Source organism: Poeciliopsis prolifica, unplaced genomic scaffold (genome assembly GCF_027474105.1).
Source record: "Poeciliopsis prolifica strain line A6 unplaced genomic scaffold, Auburn_PproV2 SCAFFOLD223, whole genome shotgun sequence".
NCBI lineage: Eukaryota > Metazoa > Chordata > Actinopteri > Cyprinodontiformes > Poeciliidae > Poeciliopsis > Poeciliopsis prolifica.
Window position 1 is genome coordinate 40,100 of NW_026562598.1, and position 22,233 is coordinate 62,332.

The 22,233-nt window shown below is 48.3% G+C and overlaps 1 protein-coding gene across 1 annotated transcript in view; it reads left to right on the plus strand.

The window, feature by feature from the left end:
• The window catches only part of LOC129357049 (plexin A3-like), a 53,989-nt gene extending 34,753 nt beyond the window's left edge, over positions 1-19,236 (plus strand). Inside the window, 12 exon segments of the mRNA XM_055026573.1 lie at positions 2,645-2,745; positions 2,815-2,881; positions 4,793-4,939; positions 5,806-5,965; positions 6,049-6,152; positions 6,279-6,375; positions 6,560-6,637; positions 6,757-6,869; positions 9,740-9,909; positions 9,991-10,203; positions 11,302-11,452; positions 15,816-19,236. Of these exon segments, the coding sequence (XP_054882548.1) occupies positions 2,645-2,745; positions 2,815-2,881; positions 4,793-4,939; positions 5,806-5,965; positions 6,049-6,152; positions 6,279-6,375; positions 6,560-6,637; positions 6,757-6,869; positions 9,740-9,909; positions 9,991-10,203; positions 11,302-11,452; positions 15,816-15,911 (1,497 nt within the window). The 3' untranslated portion in view covers positions 15,912-19,236.
• Positions 19,237-22,233: the final 2,997 nt, after the last annotated feature.

Sequence of the window (22,233 nt, forward strand, 5' to 3'; positions counted from 1 at the left end):
CTAGTCTAAGTCTAGTCTAGTCTAGTCTAAGTATAGTCTAGTCTAAGTCTAGTCTAAGTCTAGTCTAGTCTAAGTCTAGTCTAAGTCTAGTCTAGTCTAAGTCTAGTCTAAGTCTAGTCTAAGTCTAGTCTAGTCTAAGTCTAGTCTTAGTCTAGTCTAAGTCTAGTCTAGTCTAAGTCTAAGTCTAGTCTAAGTCTAGTCTAAGTCTAGTCTAAGTCTAGTCTAAGTCTAGTCTAGTCTAAGTATAGTCTAGTCTAAGTCTAGTCTAGTCTAAGTCTAGTCTAGTCTAAGTCTAAGTCTAGTCTAAGTCTAGTCTAGTCTAAGTCTAGTCTAAGTCTAGTCTAAGTCTAGTCTAAGTCTAGTCTAGTCTAAGTCTAGTCTAGTCTAAGTCTAGTCTAAGTCTAGTCTAAGTCTAGTCTAAGTCTAGTCTAGTCTAGTCTAAGTCTAGTCTAAGTCTAGTCTAAGTCTAGTCTAAGTCTAGTCTAGTCTAAGTCTAGTCTAGTCTAGTCTAAGTATAGTCTAGTCTAAGTCTAGTCTAAGTCTAGTCTAGTCTAAGTCTAGTCTAAGTCTAGTCTAAGTATAGTCTAGTCTAAGTCTAGTCTAAGTCTAGTCTAGTCTAAGTCTAGTCTAAGTCTAGTCTAGTCTAAGTCTAGTCTAGTCTAAGTCTAGTCTAAGTCTAGTCTAAGTCTAGTCTAAGTCTAGTCTAAGTCTAGTCTAGTCTAAGTCTAGTCTAAGTCTAGTCTTAGTCTAGTCTAAGTCTAGTCTAGACTAGTCTAGTCTAGTCTAAGTCTAAGTCTAGTCTAAGTCTAGTCTAGTCTAGTCTAAGTCTAGTCTAGTCTAGTCTAAGTCTAGTCTAAGTCTAAGTCTAGTCTAAGTCTAGTCTAAGTCTAGTCTAAGTCTAGTCTAGTCTAAGTCTAGTCTAAGTCTAGTCTTAGTCTAGTCTAAGTCTAGTCTAGACTAGTCTAGTCTAAGTCTAGTCTAGTCTAGTCTAAGTCTAGTCTAGTCTAAGTCTAGTCTAAGTCTAGTCTAAGTCTAGTCTAAGTCTAGTCTAGTCTAAGTCTAGTCTAAGTCTAGTCTAAGTCTAGTCTAGTCTAAGTCTAGTCTTAGTCTAGTCTAAGTCTAGTCTAGACTAGTCTAGTCTAGTCTAAGTCTAAGTCTAGTCTAAGTCTAGTCTAGTCTAGTCTAGTCTAGTCTAAGTCTAGTCTAAGTCTAGTCTAAGTCTAAGTCTAGTCTAAGTCTAGTCTAAGTCTAGTCTAAGTCTAGTCTAGTCTAAGTCTAGTCTAAGTCTAGTCTTAGTCTAAGTCTAGTCTAGACTAGTCTAGTCTAGTCTAAGTCTAAGTCTAGTCTAAGTCTAGTCTAGTCTAAGTCTAGTCTAAGTCTAGTCTAAGTCTAAGTCTAGTCTAAGTCTAGTCTAAGTCTAGTCTAAGTCTAAGTCTAGTCTAAGTCTAGTCTAAGTCTAGTCTAAGTCTAGTCTAGTCTAAGTCTAGTCTAGTCTAAGTCTAGTCTAGTCTAAGTCTAGTCTAAGTCTAGTCTAGTCTAAGTCTAGTCTAAGTCTAGTCTTAGTCTAGTCTAAGTCTAGTCTAGACTAGTCTAAGTCTAGTCTAGTCTAGTCTAAGTCTAAGTCTAGTCTAAGTCTAGTCTAGTCTAGTCTAGTCTAAGTCTAGTCTAGTCTAAGTCTAGTCTAAGTCTAGTCTAAGTCTAAGTCTAAGTCTAGTCTAAGTCTAGTCTAAGTCTAAGTCTAGTCTAAGTCTAGTCTAAGTCTAGTCTAGTCTAAGTCTTGTCTAAGTCTAGGCACAAGGAGACCTGCTGTGTGTTTGCACAGATAGGCCACCAAACAAAGAGCAATGAACATTCTCTTTGTGTGATCTTACAATCCTGTATTTTATTTATTCTGTGATTCAATAAATATATATATTTAATAAAATAGAATAATAATAATAATAGCTACTGCAGAGTACCAGAGCATTACATAAAGAACGGCTCTCAGTCCAGAATAATCGGATCGTTCATGAACGTCGCATCACTCGATGACAGACAGTCACAGCATCATTGCACATGTGCAACACGTCAGTCAACAAGCGCAGCATTTATCATGCAACATGTGCATCCTGTACAGCTAGCTTTGCTAGCATCACCTCAGAGAGCTCAACTTTCTTTTCAGCTTCTTTTCTAAGTGACGATAAAAGTTGGACATAGTCCAGCGTTGCTGAATTCACACGTCATTATATGGCGTCTCATGATTTATGTTGGGAAATTTATTCCCGACGATGAGACGGGCATCGTCTCCCGCTCCGAGACAAACTGAGACTCACTGCATGTCTGAGCGCCGTGAGCTGCAGGGGAGGTGAAGGGTCACAGCGGGAACACTTTATTGCTTGGCGCAATGTATGTTTTGCATCCAGTGGAAACAAATATGCTGACAAATAAACTGGATAATATTATGGCAATTCAGGGACATTTCTACAGTTTTGGCCTTGAAGTAAAATCCAGAGACTCAGACCATCAAGGAGTAGTCGCGAGACCAAGACCGGTCTCAGGTACTACCACACTAGCTGAACCATGGAGCGCAGAACCCTGAGGGACACCGTACATCAGTCAGTCCCAGATATGATTCTGAGCTGTGACCTCTGACCTTCCTCCTCAGGGTCGGATGGAGTATGCCACAGTGGTGCTGAAGCAGCTGTTGGCAGATCTGATAGAGAAGAACCTGGAGAACCGGAACCACCCCAAGCTGCTCCTCAGGAGGTTCGCTCTGACGCCCACAGCACCACACCAAGTCGCTTCCTGTGTGACCTTTGACCTCTGTCTGTTTAGAACAGAGTCTGTTGCTGAGAAGATGCTGACCAACTGGTTCACCTTCCTGCTGCATCGCTTCCTGAAGGTAACCCCGCCCCCGGGCCGCCGCCCAATCGGATCACTGCTGATTGAAGAGTTGGACGCTGATGGCCCCGTGGCCCCCACCCCGGTTGTCTCTGTTGCCCCCACCCCGGATGTCTCTGTTGCCCCCACCCCGTATGTCTCTGTTGCCCCCACCCCGGTTGTCTCTGTGGCCCCCACCCCGTATGTCTCTGTTGCCCCACCCCATATGTCTCTGTTGCCCCCACCCCGGTTGTCTCTGTTGCCCCCACCCGTATGTCTCTGTTGCCCCCACCCCGGTTGTCTCTGTGGCCCCACCCCGTATGTCTCTGTGGCCCCCACCCCATATGTCTCTGTTGCCCCACCCCGGTTGTCTCTGTTGCCCCCACCCGTATGTCTCTGTTGCCCCCACCCGGTTGTCTCTGTGGCCCCCACCCCGTATGTCTCTGTTGCCCCCACCCCATATGTCTCTGTTGCCCCCACCCCGTATGTCTCTGTTGCCCCCACCCCGGTTGTCTCTGTTGCCCCACCCCATATGTCTCTGTTGCCCCCACCCCGTATGTCTCTGTTGCCCCCACCCCGGTTGTCTCTGTTGCCCCCACCCCATATGTCTCTGTTGCCCCCACCCCGGTTGTCTCTGTGGCCCCCACCCCGTATGTCTCTGTGGCCCCACCCCGTATGTCTCTGTGGCCCCCACCCCATATGTCTCTGTTGCCCCCACCCCGGTTGTCTCTGTTGCCCCCACCCCGTATGTCTCTGTTGCCCCACCCCGGTTGTCTCTGTGGCCCCCACCCCGTATGTCTCTGTTGCCCCCACCCCATATGTCTCTGTTGCCCCCACCCCGTATGTCTCTGTTGCCCCACCCCGGTTGTCTCTGTTGCCCCCACCCCATATGTCTCTGTTGCCCCCACCCCGGTTGTCTCTGTGGCCCCCACCCCGTATGTCTCTGTTGCCCCCACCCCATATGTCTCTGTTGCCCCACCCCGGTTGTCTCTGTTGCCCCCACCCCGGTTGTCTCTGTGGCCCCCACCCCGTATGTCTCTGTGGCCCCCACCCCATATGTCTCTGTTGCCCCCACCCCGGTTGTCTCTGTTGCCCCCACCCCGTATGTCTCTGTTGCCCCCACCCGGTTGTCTCTGTGGCCCCCACCCCGTATGTCTCTGTTGCCCCCACCCCATATGTCTCTGTTGCCCCCACCCCGTATGTCTCTGTTGCCCCCACCCCGGTTGTCTCTGTTGCCCCCACCCCATATGTCTCTGTTGCCCCCACCCCGTATGTCTCTGTTGCCCCCACCCCGGTTGTCTCTGTTGCCCCCACCCCATATGTCTCTGTTGCCCCCACCCCGGTTGTCTCTGTGGCCCCCACCCCGTATGTCTCTGTGGCCCCCACCCCGTATGTCTCTGTGGCCCCCACCCCATATGTCTCTGTTGCCCCCACCCCGTATGTCTCTGTTGCCCCCACCCCGTATGTCTCTGTTGCCCCCACCCCGGTTGTCTCTGTGGCCCCCACCCCGTATGTCTCTGTTGCCCCCACCCCATATGTCTCTGTTGCCCCCACCCCGTATGTCTCTGTTGCCCCCACCCCGGTTGTCTCTGTTGCCCCCACCCCATATGTCTCTGTTGCCCCCACCCCGGTTGTCTCTGTGGCCCCCACCCCGTATGTCTCTGTTGCCCCCACCCCGGTTGTCTCTGTTGCCCTCACCCCGTATGTCTCTGTTGCCCCCACCCCGGTTGTCTCTGTGGCCCCCACCCCGTATGTCTCTGTTGCCCCCCCCGTATGTCTCTGTTGCCCCCACCCCGTATGTCTCTGTGGCCCCCACCCGTATGTCTCTGTTGCCCCCACCCCGTATGTCTCTGTTGCCCCCACCCCATATGTCTCTGTTGCCCCACCCCATATGTCTCTGTTGCCCCCACCCCGTATGTCCCTGTGGCTCCAGGAGTGCGCCGGGGAGCCGCTCTTCATGCTCTACTGCGCCATCAAGCAGCAGATGGAGAAAGGGCCGATCGACGCCATCACCGGAGAGGCGCGCTACTCTCTGAGCGAAGACAAGCTGATCCGGCAGCAGATTGACTACAAGCAGCTGGTAAAGGTTCTGGTTCTGGTTCCCAGTGGAGCTGAGGGCCCACTTTTCAGAACCAAACTTTTGAACCTCAATAGTTTTACTGTTTACCAAGAACGGCCTGGATCGCTGAGCCGTCTCCATAGCTACAGGTTTCCGTTAGGAAAACGGTTTCCCCACTGAAAGTTCAATGCTTGTGGATTAACAAAGAACCGGTACAGAACCGATCCGGAACTGATCCGGAAATCGGCAGAAAGACAGGAGCTCACAAAAGAAAAGGTTAGCTCAGTGTTCAGAACCGAGCCAACGGGCCCAGCGGGTCGCAGGGCGGTTCTCTCGGCAGACTGAGGGTCCGGAGGCCGCGGTCTTCGGTTGTCCTGGTTCCGTTCCCAGTTGATGTATTTTGGATATTTAAAACATTTTCCAGTTGAATGATCTTCAGAACGTTGAGAGGATTTTCCCTTTAGCATATCATCATTTATCGCAATGAATCCTGGGAAAATCCGGACAGACGCGTTATTATCAGGTCTGCCTGATGCAGAGCCTTCCGTAGTCTGCCGGTCCAATCAGAACCTGCAACACATTACTCTGAAATGTTGCATGACTCCCAGCGATCCCATCAACTGGTTCTGACCCGGCATTCTGGTTTCAGAGCCCAATATGAGCGTTCAGCCAGAACCCAGTCCTCTCTGGTTGCTGATCCCAGATCTGGGACAGAACCGGGTCAGAACTGAGTAAGACGTCGGGCTGGGGTCCCACTGGGCTCCTTAACTGGACCTTGAGCGTTTCCAGGCAGCAGGCCAGATCCAGAGATGTTCTGGATCTGGCCTGAACATCTCTGGCCAGATCCAGAGCAGGAGTTTTGTAGAAACGGAGCGTCTCTTCCTCAGACGCTGATGTGCATTCCTCCGGAGGGCGAAGCTGGAACCGAGGTACCGGTGAAGGTTCTGAACTGCGACACGGTGACCCAGGTCAAAGACAAGCTGCTGGACGCCGTCTACAAAGGAATCCCGTTCTCCCAGCGGCCGCAGGCCGACGACATGGATCTCGGTACCGCACCGCCACGCAGCCCGGTTCTGGTGGCCCTGTCCGACCCGTTTTGACCAGTTCTGTTAACGGTTCTGTGTTCTCAGAGTGGCGGCAGGGCCGGCTGACCCGGATCATCCTGCAGGACGAAGACGTGACGACCAAGATAGAGAGCGACTGGAAAAGGCTGAACACGTTGGCTCACTACCAGGTACGGAACCGGCCCCACCAGAACCGGCTCAGAGGATAGTACTGGTTCTGGTGCTGAACCAGGTCCAGTTCTTGCTCAGAAAATCTGGTCGGGTGAAGCCAACTGATATGTGGTTCTGGTTGCCAGGTGACAGACGGCTCGCTGGTGGCGCTGGTCCAGAAGCAGGTTTCTGCCTACAACATCGCCAACTCCTTCACCTTCACCAGATCCCTCAGCAGATACGGTGAGTCGGACCGGTCGCTGCAGTCGGGTCGAACGGGTTCGGCTTCAGCTACTGAATCCAGATCCAGGACTTCTGCCTCATCCGTCCTTAAAACCAGCTGTGGAGAAAAGCTGAACGCTTCCAGGCTGATTGTTGTTTTATTTATGTCACCATAAACATCTCATGTGTTCGTCTCTGCCATCAGAGTCCCTACTGCGGACGTCCAGCAGTCCCGACAGCCTGAGATCCAGAGCTCCAATGATCACCCCAGACCAGGAGACAGGTACCACAGAAACATCCCAGGTCATCATGGAGTCGACCCGGGAGTCTGTTGGAGCCGGGTCCGACTCGGTACGGATCTGGATTGGACTCTGCTGACGCCACATCGTTGTCTGTTTCCAGGAACTAAACTTTGGCACCTGGTGAAGAACCACGAGCACAGCGACCAGCGAGAAGGAGACCGGGGCAGCAAGATGGTCTCCGAGATCTACCTGACCAGACTGCTGGCCACCAAGGTAACACCTTGAGACAGACCGCTGGTCACCATGGTAACGCCTTGAGACAGACCGCTGGTCACCGAGGTAACGCCGTAAGACCTGATCATCAGGGTTTGTGTGAGATCCAGAGTTAGGGTTAGAGCAGGACTCTTGACTCTTGACTCTTGACTCTTGGCTCTTGACTCTTGACTCTTGGTTCTTGGCTCTTGGTTCTTGGCTCTTGACTCTTGGTTCTTGGCTCTTGACTCTTGGTTCTTGGCTCTTGACTCTTGGTTCTTGGCTCTTGACTCTTGGTTCTTGGCTCTTGACTCTTGGCTCTTGACTCTTGACTCTTGGTTCTTGGCTCTTGGCTCTTGGTTCTTGGTTCTTGGCTCTTGACTCTTGGTTCTTGGCTCTTGACTCTTGGTTCTTGGTTCTTGGCTCTTGGTTCTTGGTTCTTGGCTCTTGACTCTTGGTTCTTGGCTCTTGGCTCTTGACTCTTGACTCTTGGTTCTTGGCTCTTGACTCTTGGTTCTTGGCTCTTGACTCTTGGTTCTTGGTTCTTGGCTCTTGACTCTTGGTTCTTGGCTCTTGACTCTTAACTCTTGACACTTGGCTCTTGGCTCTTGGCTCTTGACTCTTGACTCTTGACACTTGGCTCTTGGTTCTTGGCTCTTGACTCTTGACTCTTGGTTCTTGGCTCTTGACTCTTGACTCTTGACACTTGGCTCTTGTCTCTTGGGTCTTGGCTGTTGACTCTTGACTCTTGACACTTGGCTCTTGACTCTTGACTCTTGGTTCTTGGCTCTTGACTCTTGACACTTGTCTCTTGGCTCTTGGGTCTTGGCTCTTGGCTCTTGACTCTTGGCTCTTGGTTCTTGGCTCTTGACTCTTGGCTCTTGACTCTTGGCTCTTGACTCTTGGCTCTTGACTCTTGACTCTTGGCTCTTGACTCTTGGCTCTTGGGTCTTGACTCTTGGTTCTCGGCTCTTGACTCTTGGTTCTTGACTCTTGGTTCTTGACTCTTGGTTCTTGGCTCTTGACTCTTGACTCTTGGCTCTTGGCTCTTGACTCTTGGCTCTTGACTCTTGGCTCTTGACTCTTGGCTCTTGGCTCTTGACTCTTGACTCTTGGTTCTTGGCTCTTGACTCTTAACTCTTGACACTTGGCTCTTGGCTCTTGACTCTTGACTCTTGACACTTGGCTCTTGGTTCTTGGCTCTTGACTCTTGACTCTTGGTTCTTGGCTCTTGACTCTTGACTCTTGACACTTGGCTCTTGTCTCTTGGGTCTTGGCTGTTGACTCTTGACTCTTGACACTTGGCTCTTGACTCTTGACTCTTGGTTCTTGGCTCTTGACTCTTGACACTTGTCTCTTGGCTCTTGGGTCTTGGCTCTTGGCTCTTGACTCTTGGCTCTTGGTTCTTGGCTCTTGACTCTTGGCTCTTGACTCTTGGCTCTTGACTCTTGGCTCTTGACTCTTGGCTCTTGACTCTTGGCTCTTGGGTCTTGACTCTTGGTTCTCGGCTCTTGACTCTTGGTTCTTGACTCTTGGTTCTTGACTCTTGGTTCTTGGCTCTTGACTCTTGACTCTTGGCTCTTGGGTCTTGACTCTTGGCTCTTGACTCTTGGCTCTTGACTCTTGGCTCTTGGCTCTTGACTCTTGACTCTTGGTTCTTGGCTCTTGACACTTGGCTCTTGGTTCTTGACTCTTGGCTCTTGACTCTTTGACACTTGGCTCTTGACTCTTGGTTCTTGGCTCTTGACTCTTGGCTCTTGACTCTTGGCTCTTGACTCTTGACTCTTGACTCTTGGCTCTTGACTCTTGACTCTTGGCTCTTGACTCTTGACACTTGTCTCTTGGCTCTTGGGTCTTGGCTCTTGACTCTTGACTCTTGACACTTGGCTCTTGGTTCTTGGCTCTTGACTCTTGGCTCTTGGCTCTTGACTCTTGGCTCTTGGCTCTTGACTCTTGGCTCTTGGCTCTTGACTCTTGGCTCTTGGCTCTTGGTTCTTGGCTCTTGACTCTTGGCTCTTGACTCTTGGCTCTTGACTCTTGACTCTTGGGTCTTGACTCTTGGTTCTTGACTCTTGGCTCTTGACTCTTGACACTTGACTCTTGACACTTGTCTCTTGGCTCTTGGGTCTTGGCTCTTGACTCTTGACACTTGGCTCTTGGTTCTTGGCTCTTGACTCTTGGCTCTTGGCTCTTGACTCTTGGCTCTTGACTCTTGGCTCTTGGCTCTTGACTCTTGGCTCTTGGCTCTTGGTTCTTGGCTCTTGACTCTTGGCTCTTGACTCTTGACTCTTGGGTCTTGACTCTTGGCTCTTGACTCTTGGCTCTTGACTCTTGACTCTTGGCTCTTGGCTCTTGACTCTTGGCTCTTGACTCTTGGCTCTTGGTTCTTGACTCTTGGCTCTTGACTCTTGACACTTGCCTCTTGACTCTTGGTTCTTGTCTCTTGACTCTTGGCTCTGGGCTCTTGACTCTTGGTTCTTGGCTCTTGGCTCTTTTGCACATGCTTTGCCACATAGTCAGAAAATCTTGGCAAAGACTTGCAGTGGAGTCTTTGGTCCCACTGGATCGAGTCGATGGGTAGACTGGGGTCTGACTGTTGATCGCTCTGCAAGCTGCAGATGCTTCATCTGATTTGTCTTTTAGAACTCGGATTTGATTTACTTAAAGGTTCCTGTGGTTATTTAAGTGAACAAATGGTTTCTCCTCTAGTTTCTGGAGACAGAATCTTTTCTAAAAACCCACCAAAACACAAAAAATGCCCAGGTATCATGAACTTGTCTGTGTTCATTTTTGGGTTTTTTTGGGTCTGTTTAAGATTTATTTTGACTTTTGATGTCAAATATTTCATTGTCGTTCTGACTTAAATTATCCATTGATCCTTCCACCACCAGGGGACACTGCAGAAGTTTGTGGACGACCTTTTTGAGACCGTGTTCAGCACGGCCCATCGTGGCTCCGCACTGCCTTTGGCGATTAAATACATGTTCGACTTTTTGGACGAGCAGGCCGACAAACGGTCAATCACCGACCCAGATGTCCGGCACACCTGGAAGAGCAACTGGTGAGCCAAGACCCCATGAATTTTGTCCCTGGGCATCTTCCTAGGATCCGTCTGAGTTAGCCTCCTCTGTGCGGTCTGCAGTCTTCCTCTCAGGTTCTGGGTCAACGTCATTAAGAATCCGCAGTTCGTCTTCGACATCCATAAGAGCAGCATCACAGACGCCTGCCTGTCGGTGGTGGCGCAGACCTTCATGGACTCGTGCTCAACGTCCGAACATCGGCTCGGCAAAGACTCGCCGTCCAACAAGCTGCTCTATGCTAAAGACATCCCCAACTACAAAAGCTGGGTGGAGAGGTAGAAAAGCAGTTTCCTTGGTCGTCTCTTTGGCCTTGTCACATGTTAATGTTTCACAGCTTTGCTGCCTGAATTAGATGAAACACTTTATTGATAGTTTCTCCACAACAACCAGATGAGACGTGAGTTCAGGTAACAAACCGCCTGAGGTCACCAGATGGGTCATGAACACCGTTAGTTCTTTTTTATTGAAACAACATTGTCTGTCAATGGCTTTACTTTCACAATCAGCCTTTATTGTTGTTGTACAAAGAAGCACAATCAAGTATGTGTAAGTGCAGCCCATCTAAAGAACAAAAAAGACAAATGGCAAAAGACATGGGTGGACAGGTTCCTGAGGTTGCAGCCATCATGGAGGCCAGAATAATAATCCTGCTGGACAAACACCCGGTCCACAGCGGAGTCCACTGTGGGGTCCACAGCGGAGTCCACAGCGGGGTCCACTGCGGAGTCCACTGTGGGGTCCACTGCGGAGTCCACTGTGGGGTCCACTGCGGAGTCCACTGTGGGGTCCACAGCGGAGTCCACAGCAGAGTCCACAGCGGGTCCACTGTCCACTGTGGGGTCCACAGCGGAGTCCACTGTGGGGTCCACTGTGGGGTCCACTGTGGGGTCCACTGTGGGGTCCACTGTGGGGTCCACAGCGGGCCCCATCGGGCCGGACGGCTCTGCTTTGACCGGTCTTATAATTTGGTCAACTGCACTGAAACACCAGCTGACCAGATCCAGCTGGAGGACATGCAAAGAGCAAAAGCAGCGCAGATGGGAGATGCAGGAGAGAGAAAAGTGCCACTTTCACTGCTTTGTTTCCGCAGATTTCCAGATCACATTTCAAACCATAGCAGTCTAATATTTGGAAGTTGCTGATTTGTTCTCACTGTTGGGTTTTTATAGATTTCATTGGAAAATGTGGCTTCTTATAACAAATTACTTTCAGAAACTCAAAACAGACCCGTATGATTGGGCCACAAATCCTCAAAGGCATTTGAAAAGTCTAAAATCTGTTTGACTGAACAGATCCGGATTGTTCAGTTCAGAACCAGAAGCTGATGTTTCGGTTCTGAGCGGGTCTCACCTGTCTGCCTGTCTGTCATGAAGGTACTACAGGGACATCTCCAAGATGCCCAGCATCAGCGATCAGGACATGGACGCCTACCTGGTGGAGCAGTCCCGTCTACATGGCAACGAGTTCAACACACTGAGCGCGCTCAATGAGCTCTACTTCTACATCAACAAGTACAAGGAAGAGGTGAGGCCACTGATTTTCCTGAAACACTTCAGTTTGGTTCTCATTCCAAGATGTGGAGGCTTTTGGTCTCCTGCCAAAACCTCCTTAAAGAGGCTGATGAGTTGTGGAACGTGTGGAGCTCCTCAGGGTGCAGTACTTGGCTCCACCCTGAGGAGCCAAGTACTGCATTTATAAAAGTAAATGCACCTACAGCTGCATTTTATTTTGAAGGGATATGTAACTGTTACCTTAGCGACCAGAGTCGGAGAGCGTGAGGTCAGAGGTCGAGAGAAGAGGAGATGTGAGTTTTAGGTCTGGTTCACGGTTTAAGGATCGTTGGCCGTTTTCCACCACCTACACACCACCTACACACCACCACCTATACAACACCTACACAACACCACCTACACAACACCACCTACACAACACCACCTACACACCACCTACACACCACCACCATACAACACCACTATACAACACCACCTACACAACACACCTACACACCACTACACACCACCACCTATACAACACCGACACACCACCACCTACAACACCACCTACACACACCACCTACAACACCTACACACCACCACCTATACAACACTACACACCACCACCTACACAACACCACCTACACACCACACAACACCACCTACACAACACCACCTACACACCACCACACCACCACCTATACAACACCACCTACAACACCACCTACACAACACCACCTACACACCACCACACACCACCATACAACACCACACACCACCACCATACAACACCACCTACACACCACCACCTATACAACACCTACACACCACCACCTATACAACACCACACACCACCACCTACACAACACCACCTACACAACACCACCTACACACCACCTACACACCACCACCTATACAACACCTACACACCACCACCTATACAACACCTACACAACACCACCTATACAACACCACCTACACAACACCACCTACACAACACCACCTACACACCACCACCTACACAACACCACCACACACCACCACACACAACACCACCTACACACCACCTACACAACACACCACACACCACACACCACACCTATACAACACCTACACACCACCACCTACACAACACCACTACACAACACCACCTACACACCACCTACACACCACCACCTACAACACCACACACCACCACCTATACAACACCACACACCACCACCTACACAACACCTACACACACCACCCCACACACCACCTACACACACCACACAACCACCTATACAACACCACCTACACACCACCACACACACACCACCACACACCACCACCTACACAACACCACCTACACACCACCACCACACACCACCTACCAACACCACCTACACAACACCACCTACACACCACCAACACACCACCTACACACCACCTACACAACACCACCATACAACACCACCTACACACCACCACCTACACACCACCACCTACACAACACCACACAACACCACCTACACAACACCACCTATACAACACCACCTATACAACACCACCACAACACACCTACACACCACCTACACAACATCACCACACAACACACCTATACAACACCACCTATACAACACCACCACAACACCACACAACACCACCACACCACACCACCAACACAACACCACAACACACCACCACCTATACAACACCTACACACCACCACCTATACAACACCTACACAACACCACCTATACAACACCACCTACACACCACCACCTACACACCACCACCTACACACCACCACCTACACAACACCACCTACACACCACCTACACAACACCACCTACACACCACCTACACACCACCACCTATACAACACCTACACACCACCACCACACAACACCACCTACACAACACCACCTACACACCACCTACACACCACCACCTATACAACACCTACACACCACCACCTATACAACACCACCACACACCACCACCTACACAACACCACACACACCACCTACACACCACCCACACCACCTACACAACACCACCTATACAACACCACCTACACACCACCACCTACACACCACCACCACACCACCACCTACACAACACCACTACACACCACCTACACACCACCACCTATACAACACCACCTACACAACACCACCTACACACCACCACCTACACACCACCTACACACCACCTACACAACACCACCTATACAACACCACCTACACACCACCACTACACACCACACCACACAACACCACCTACACAACACACCTACACACACACCACCTAGACAACACCACCCAACACACCACACACCACCACCTACACACCACCACCTACACACCACCACCTACACAACACCTACACACACCACCTACACACCCACATACACACCACCACACCACCACCTACACAACACCACCTATACAACACCACCACACACCACACACACACCACCACACACCACCACCACAACACCACCTACACACCACCTACCCAACACCACCTACACCACCACACACCACCACCTATACAACACCACCACACCACCACCTATACAACACCACCTACACACCACACCTACACAACACCACTACACCACCACCTACACACCACTACACACCACACAACACCACCTACACAACACCACCTACAAACACCACCTACACACACCACCTACACAACACCACCTACACAACACCACCTATACAACACCACCACACACACACCTACACACCACCACCACACACCACCACCTACACAACACCACTACACACCACCACACAACACCACCTACACAACACCTACACACCACCTACACTACAACACCTACACACACCACCAACAACACCACCTACACACCACACCACACAACACCACCTACACACCACCACCACACACACCTACACACCACCTACACAACACACCTATACACACCACCTACACACCACCACCTACACACCACCACCTACACACCACCACCTACACAACACCACCACACACCACCACTACACACCACCACCTATACAACACCACCTACACAACCACCACCCACACCACCACCACACACCACCTACACACCACCTACACAACACCACCTATACAACACCACCTACACACCACCAACACCACCACACAACACCACACAAACACACTAACAACCACCACCTATACAACACCACCTATACAACACCACCTATACAACACACCTACACACCACTACACACACACCTACACAACACCACACAACACCACCTACAACACCACCCTATAACACCACCTACACAACAACCACACACCACACACACACACCACACAACAACACCTACACACACCACCATAACAACACCTACACACCACCACCTATACAAACCTACACAACACCACCTATACAACACCACACACACCACCACCTACACACACCACACACAACACCACCACAACACACACACCACTACACCACCAACACACCACCACCACAACCACCACACACCACCACAACACACCAAACAACACCACCTACACACCACCACCTACACACCACCACTTACACAACACCACCTACACAACACCACACACAACACCACCATACAACACCACCTATACAACATCACCACACCACCTACACAACACACCTACACAACACACCTACACAACACCACCTATACACACACAACAACACCACCTACACACACCACACACCACCTACACACACACACAACACCACCTACACAAACACCACCTACACAACACCACCTACAACACCACACCAACACCACACACCACCACCTACACACCACCTACACACCACACAACACCACCTACACACCACCACCTACACACCACCACCTATACAACAACCACACCACCACCACCTATACAACACCACCTACACAACACACCAACACCACCTACACAACACCACCTACACAACACCACCTATACAACACCACCTACACAACACCACCTACACAACACCACCTACACAACACCACCTACACAACACCACCTACACAACACCACCTACACAACACCACCTACACAACACCACCTATACAACACCACCTACACAACACCACCTACACAACACCACCTACAACAACACCACCTATACAACACCACCTACCCTACACACCACCTACACAACACCACCTATACAACACCACCTACACACCACCTACACAACACGATGTTGTAAATCTGTGGTAAAGGAAAAATTGGGGCAAACAGGCTTTAGCAGAAACACCAGCATGGAGAAGCATCATCTGATGCTCCCCCTCCACCCTCAAGCCGCAGCAAAATTGACAAGTTTGACCGTAAAAAAAAAAGTTTGGCGACCTCTGATCTGACCTCTAACCCTCCATCTCTCCGTCTCTCTGCGTCTCCAGATCCTGACGGCGTTGGACCGGGACGGTTACTGTCGGAAACACAAGTTGAGACACAAACTGGAGCAAGCCATCAACCTGATGTCCGGCAGCAGCTGAGACCCGGCGCCGGACCGATGAGGGGGCGGGGCTTGGGAAGGATGAGGTTCTGCTGAACAGCCGGACCGGACCGCATCACCAGCAGTCAATCTGTCAATTGATTTATTGGTCAGATGGATTGATTGGACCCAGAACCCAGCGGAGCAGAACCTTTCCTGAGACTCGTGGAGCCAACCGGACCTCAACAGGTTCTACGGCAGAACCGGACGGTTTGGATCGGAACCGCTACAGCCCGAGCTCAGAATGTAAAATGAAGAGTTACAGAAGCCCGTCCCGGGCCTCCAGATCAGAACCGGGGTTCATCTGGACCTCACAGCGATCCGGTTCTGATCCAGAACATGTATCGGATTCTGGACAGTTTGAAGCTTTAATGAAGGAGGCGGAGCCAAAACGAACGTCAGGTGTCGGTTCTGTTCCGGTTCTGTGAACAATCAGCGCAGCACTGAGCCCGATCCGTTTGGCCCCAACGCTTCCTGGCCCCGCCCCCAGCTCCTCATTGGTCGGTCCGCTGGCCGGGAGGACGCACTGCCTGACCAACCAGACTGTGGACAGAACCTCTGAATACATTCCAGCACAGCGACGCCGTCCGGGTCAGAACCAGAACCACCTGGGATCTGGACCCGATCTAAACTGGACACACAGCTAACGGCGCCGGTGGGGAAATACTGTGCAGAGCTACAAACCTAGTGCCATGCAAAGACCGGATCAGAACTCCCTCAGGACTGGACCGGACTTGGACCAAATCCAGTCCAGAACCAAGGGAGTGGAGCTGAACCGGGCCGGACTCCTAGAACTTTTGAGACTCGTGGCCATAATTGTAAAGATGAAAAAAAAATGAAGCTCAAATGATAAAATCTAAACAAAATGTTCACATGTAATCAGAACCTTTTGGACTTTACCGACCAGAACTTGTATAAAGCTGAACATTACATCTGAGTCTGACGGTACCGACAGGCCCAGAACCCTGCAGACCGGCCCGGACCGAGCCACAACAATCCTGCTCTGCAGATGCAAACGGGCTATTTGGTACTTTTTTAACAAGCGGAACCGGAGCTCAGCGGGTTTGATGGCTCGGTCCGAAGAGTCGCTCTGTCTGTGTTCTGGAACATTTACACATCACAGCGCTGGTTCTGGCCCGCTCAGAGGTCCGGTTGCTCTCCGATATCAGATAGCACAGCTGGTTCTACCAGAATCTGGTTCCGGTTCTGTTCCAGCTAAATCGTTTCCACTGGGGTCCAGAAACCCAGTGGACTTCCTCCCTTCAGGTCCGGTTCCACATCGAGTTTCTGAACCGATGTTTGGGGAAAAAGGATGAAAATTTAAATTCAAATTTTTATAAATGTTTAAATTATTATAATGATAATAAATGTTGGAGTGTAGCTGCTGCCACCTGGTGGTCGGGTTGGGAACAGCAGCTGCAGACGGCTACAGGTGGAACCGGTGACCTCTAGATGACCTCTGGATGACCTCTGACCTCTGCGGGCCGTAGCCTCCAGGTGCTCATTGTGAAATGTTGCAGCTCGGCTGAAGCCGTTTCATCTGTTTGGGCCCAAAAGGACCAGATGGAGGGCGGGTTCTGAAGCCACTAGCGTACCAGCACCACTGTTCGCCCCCACTGGTTGTCTGAGCTGACCAAACCAGCCAATCACTGATCAGATCTGCAGCTCCGCCCACTTCCTGTTCTCGCCTAAACCAGACCCGCAGCTTCTCAGAGATCTTCCTCCACCAAACTTCTCCACTTCCTGCTGAACTTCATGAAGGAAACGTTCTGTCTCCTTGGTAACGAGCTCACCAATGATGAGCCTCTTTTCAAAAGCAGATTTCAAAGCTGATCAGTGATTCGCTGGGATTCCAATGTGGGAGGGCCATGTCTAATTCCTGAAGTCTACAGCAGAGACCTCCAGATTTTATGCATCCTTGCTCCAACATGCCCCTACCAATGAGTGTCCCACTACCGGACCGGTACCGGGCCAGTGCTGGACCGGTACCGAATGGGATGGGGGATGTCTAATACAGGTTTTGCAAAACCTGGAGAATTGGAGCTGACAGCTCCTAGCCCAGACTCCAGGAAGTAGACCCGGCCCGAGTCACACAGACACACAGTGGTGGGATATTTATTATTTTAATTTATTTTTGTGATGGATTTTATTTATTGTGGGAGGATGAAGACGTTCGTCAGCAGCGATCTCTCTCGTGTCCCACCTGGGGGACGGACCGCCATCACGTCCAGAACCGCTCCAGAGGGCGGAGTGCCTGGTGTCTCAGGTCAGGGGAGGGTCAACGGCGCAGCTTTTCAGACTCCGCCCCTTCCCCTGCTGTGCTGCAGCACTGCCTTTGATTGGTCGATTTCCCTCAAGTGAACTCTGACATCAGAATCTCCTCCTCCTGTTTCAGCCAGCTGACCTGGCTGCTGCGACCCCATCGATCAGGTGACGTGGTTCTAGCACCTGATTCGCTGCCTGCGGGTCACAGCGCCACCATCAGGCCATCCATTGCTCCTCTTGGGAACATCTTTATTCCCCGAGGCGCAGCCAAATCCGGGAAGTAGTCGGGGCCCGTCATTGGTTCCATTCGCCATTGCCTTGTTTTTTTTTGTGGTCTTGCTGATTTGAACGTCGTTGCCTAAAATGGCCGCCGTCTGTTTTTCTATCATTGCCTTCTGCTCAGTTTGTATATTTGTGATTTCACTAAATGTAAAGAAAAAAACTTGTCTGGTTGTTTCTGATCACATGACTTTAGCCCCTCCCACCAAGGGCCTGGCTAATTAATGGAGACCAATGCTGTCCATTATCTAACCTGAACCACTGGTTGTTCAGCAGTTTTTAAGGTCCGGGTTCTGGAGCCAGAAGAACTGAACCAACCCGTTGGAACCGGTCCTGTTTGGACCTCCTGCCCACCAGAACCTGCAGTCAGTGAAACCGGGTCACAGAACCGGTTTGACATTGTGCATGAAAATTGCAAATGTTTTAACTTATTATGTCAAAGTGTGCCATAAAACTTAACAAGCCATAAAGTTAGTGATGAGGGAACGGCTTCCTGTTCCCTCAGGACCGTGGGACCTGAACAAGGATCATTTGTCCAGAACTTTACCCGACCCAGTTATAGTTCGGATGCCTTCCCAGTTAATTTTTCCAGATTTCCTCAACAGTTTTTTTTTTTACTCTTTATTACTATTATCAACATATACATTAAACATGTAATCGGCTTCAAATGTACATAAAATCTGAAAAACATGATGAAGCCGATCTCAGCTGCTTCCATACAGACAAAAAGGAGGAACAAAAATAACAAAACAAAACAAAAAGACATACATTAGGGTGTTTTCCAGCAATTTCATGATGATTATCATATCATATAGTTCTGTATCTTGACCTTTGTTCATGAATTTCAGCAATAAGAAGAGGTGGCAGAGATCCTGATGAAAAAAGGAGAAAGATGGTTTGGTTTTAAGGAAACGACATTTGTGTATGAAAAACTTGCCCATAATAATTATGACATTTAACAGAGTTTCAAATTTCTTTTCTTTTCTCATAGTCCCAAAGATAATATCATTCTTGGAAAAGTCCGGTAAGTTCGGGATTTTAGGAAAAGCCAGTAGAGAATATCATCCCACAATGCTTTGCAATACACACAATCATAGAAAAGATGTTCAGTCGACTCAATATCACCATTACAAAATAAACAAGTGTTATCATCAATAGCAAATCGAAGTCTAAGGAATTCCTTAGAAGGATAAACGCCTGAAAAGATTTTGAAGTGGACTTCCTTGGCTTTTGAAGGAATGGGAAGCTTTAAATAATTTGTTCTAATTTTTTCCTTCTGATCTTTTGAAAAGAAATGCGATATAAAATTTGGATTGGATATAAACGGAAATAGAGAACTAATAAAGCATTCCCGAAGTTTTTTGTTTTTCAATTTCTTATCTGTGATACTGAGCCCATTAATCAATAGACCAGGAAGCTCAGCGGTTCTGCAATCGGATCTCATACAAACATTTGGCTGTAGATAAAATATTAGGGGGAATAGCTTTAATAATCTTTTGAAATACACTTTTATTTATTTGTAGGTTATATTTACCACTGAATTCTTCAAGAGACATAACCTTCCCATTACTTAATAAATGCATGACAGACCAAACACCTTGTTCTAGCCAATTATGTATAAAGATTGATTTATTATTAATTTTTACGTAACAGCAATTCCACAGAGGAGTATTGTGTGGGCTATAGTTATGTTTATAGATTAACTTCCAATATAATAAAACTTGCTGGTGAAAGAAGGAACGTTCAACAGGTAGTTTTTTAACGTCAAAGTCACATCTAAGAAGAAAACTAACTCCACCCACATTTGAAAATATTTTACTCGGAATATGGAACCATAAAGCCCTTTGGTTTGTTAGGAAAGACCGAAGCCAATTCATTTTTAAAGTACTGTTCATGCTGTCAAATTCAATAGCTTGCAGTCCTCCATCTTCAAACCTTTTGATTAAATTACCTTTCCTGATATAGTGAGTTTTCTGTTTCCATATAAAATCAAAATTCATCCTATTGATGGATTTGATAGCTGAAGTGGGTATTCCTAATGTATATGCAGGATATATCAGTCTGGAGATACTTTCTATTTTGGTGAGAGCTATTCTTCCCAGAATAGATAATTCTCTGTGTCCACTTATTTAAATGAGTTTTACAATTTTGAATTTTAACGTCTAAAAATTCGCTGTAAAAAATTCAACGTCTAAAAATTCGCTGTAAAAAATTCAACGTCTAAAAATTCGCTGTTAAAAATGGCAAGGTTACTTCAGGTCACAGACATGCGCAATGGACCTCAGATTCCAACACCCAGCCAATCACAAGACGCCACGTCATTTAGAAGAAATACCAGCATCACGGAGGCTGGCGACTATGGAGGCGAACGCTAACCCAAAGGTGAGTTTAATGCTTTCATATTTCTGTAGTACATTTCATTTTGCGCCTGAGGTTTGATACATTATCTTAAAGCTCGATTTAAAACACGGGTTTGGTCCGTTGTTAATCTTACAGCATGTAGCGCAGGCATATAACGTCTCGCTACCTCCTAGCATCCAGCCCCTCCTAGCCTCCTAGCATCCAGCCCCTCCTAGCCTCCTAGCATCCAGCCCCTCCTAGCCTCCTAGCATCCAGCCCCTCCCCGCTGTCCCTCACCCAACTTCCCCCGTTTTATTTAAAAAAGAAAGAAACTTGGATCTTTAAAGAGAACTGATGGGTGGTTGTTTGTATCTTGTCTTGGGTGAGACTGAGACAGGCGGTCTTAGTAAAGTCCAAATTTTTCAGGAGATGCTACTGCTCTCCACCATGGCTTAGCAAAGATACATACAGGCTTCAGATAGAAGACGCGCATCCCAGGCTGAACAGTGTCAATGAGGATAAATGAAAGCATCATTAGTTATTACATATTAACTAATGTAATAAGTTAATATGGCTGTCTTGTGAGCTTCAAGGAAGGGCTGTGAACACTTCCGACATTAACTATACCCACAACCCCATTCTGTTCAGCTACTGTACTGTTAATGTGACTTCATTTATGAATGAATTAATGAATTTATTGTCATTACGACATTATAAAAAATACTAGTTACCTACCAAACTGTAGATTTACTTGTGTTTGATATAGTTTCTACAATTTTAACGGGAGAAGAGCACAGTAAGATTGTCATCCTTTTCGTAAAGTACGGAAGAATTCACTTATGAATGAAGCAATACATTTATTGTCATTATAACATCATCCAAAATACTGCTTTTCTTATCTGACGAGTATTGATATAGAATATTAATTGCTACAAAACGTTGTCCTGTTACCTAGTAACACTATAAACAATCCCCTTTGTTTTCTCGGTTCATTTTAACTCATTTTGAAGAAAACATGCTTCTAAGTATGTCAGCTAACTAATTTTAGATTAAATATCATAAATTAATAATTGTGTCTGTTTTGTCAAGTAAAGCACTTTAAAATGTTTTGTATATTAAATATGCTACACACAAAAAATGTCCCAGTCTAAGGAGAAATATTTTTGAAATTTACAGAGGAGGTGATAAAAGTTTTTGTTTTATTATTGCAATATTGTATTTACATAAAATTTCGACAGAATTTTATTAATTGTAGCTGAGTCATCAATATTAGTCTATAGAAGACTCGGGTGCAATTAAAATTCCCACTATTTTGTATCTCCACAATATATTTTTGGTGACAAAGAATGTTTGAGCTTTGCTAAAATTTGTCATTTTTGTTGTATTAATTGGCAAATCTTTGTGTTTTCCAGGGTGTACAAATTCCAGAAATTGTATGG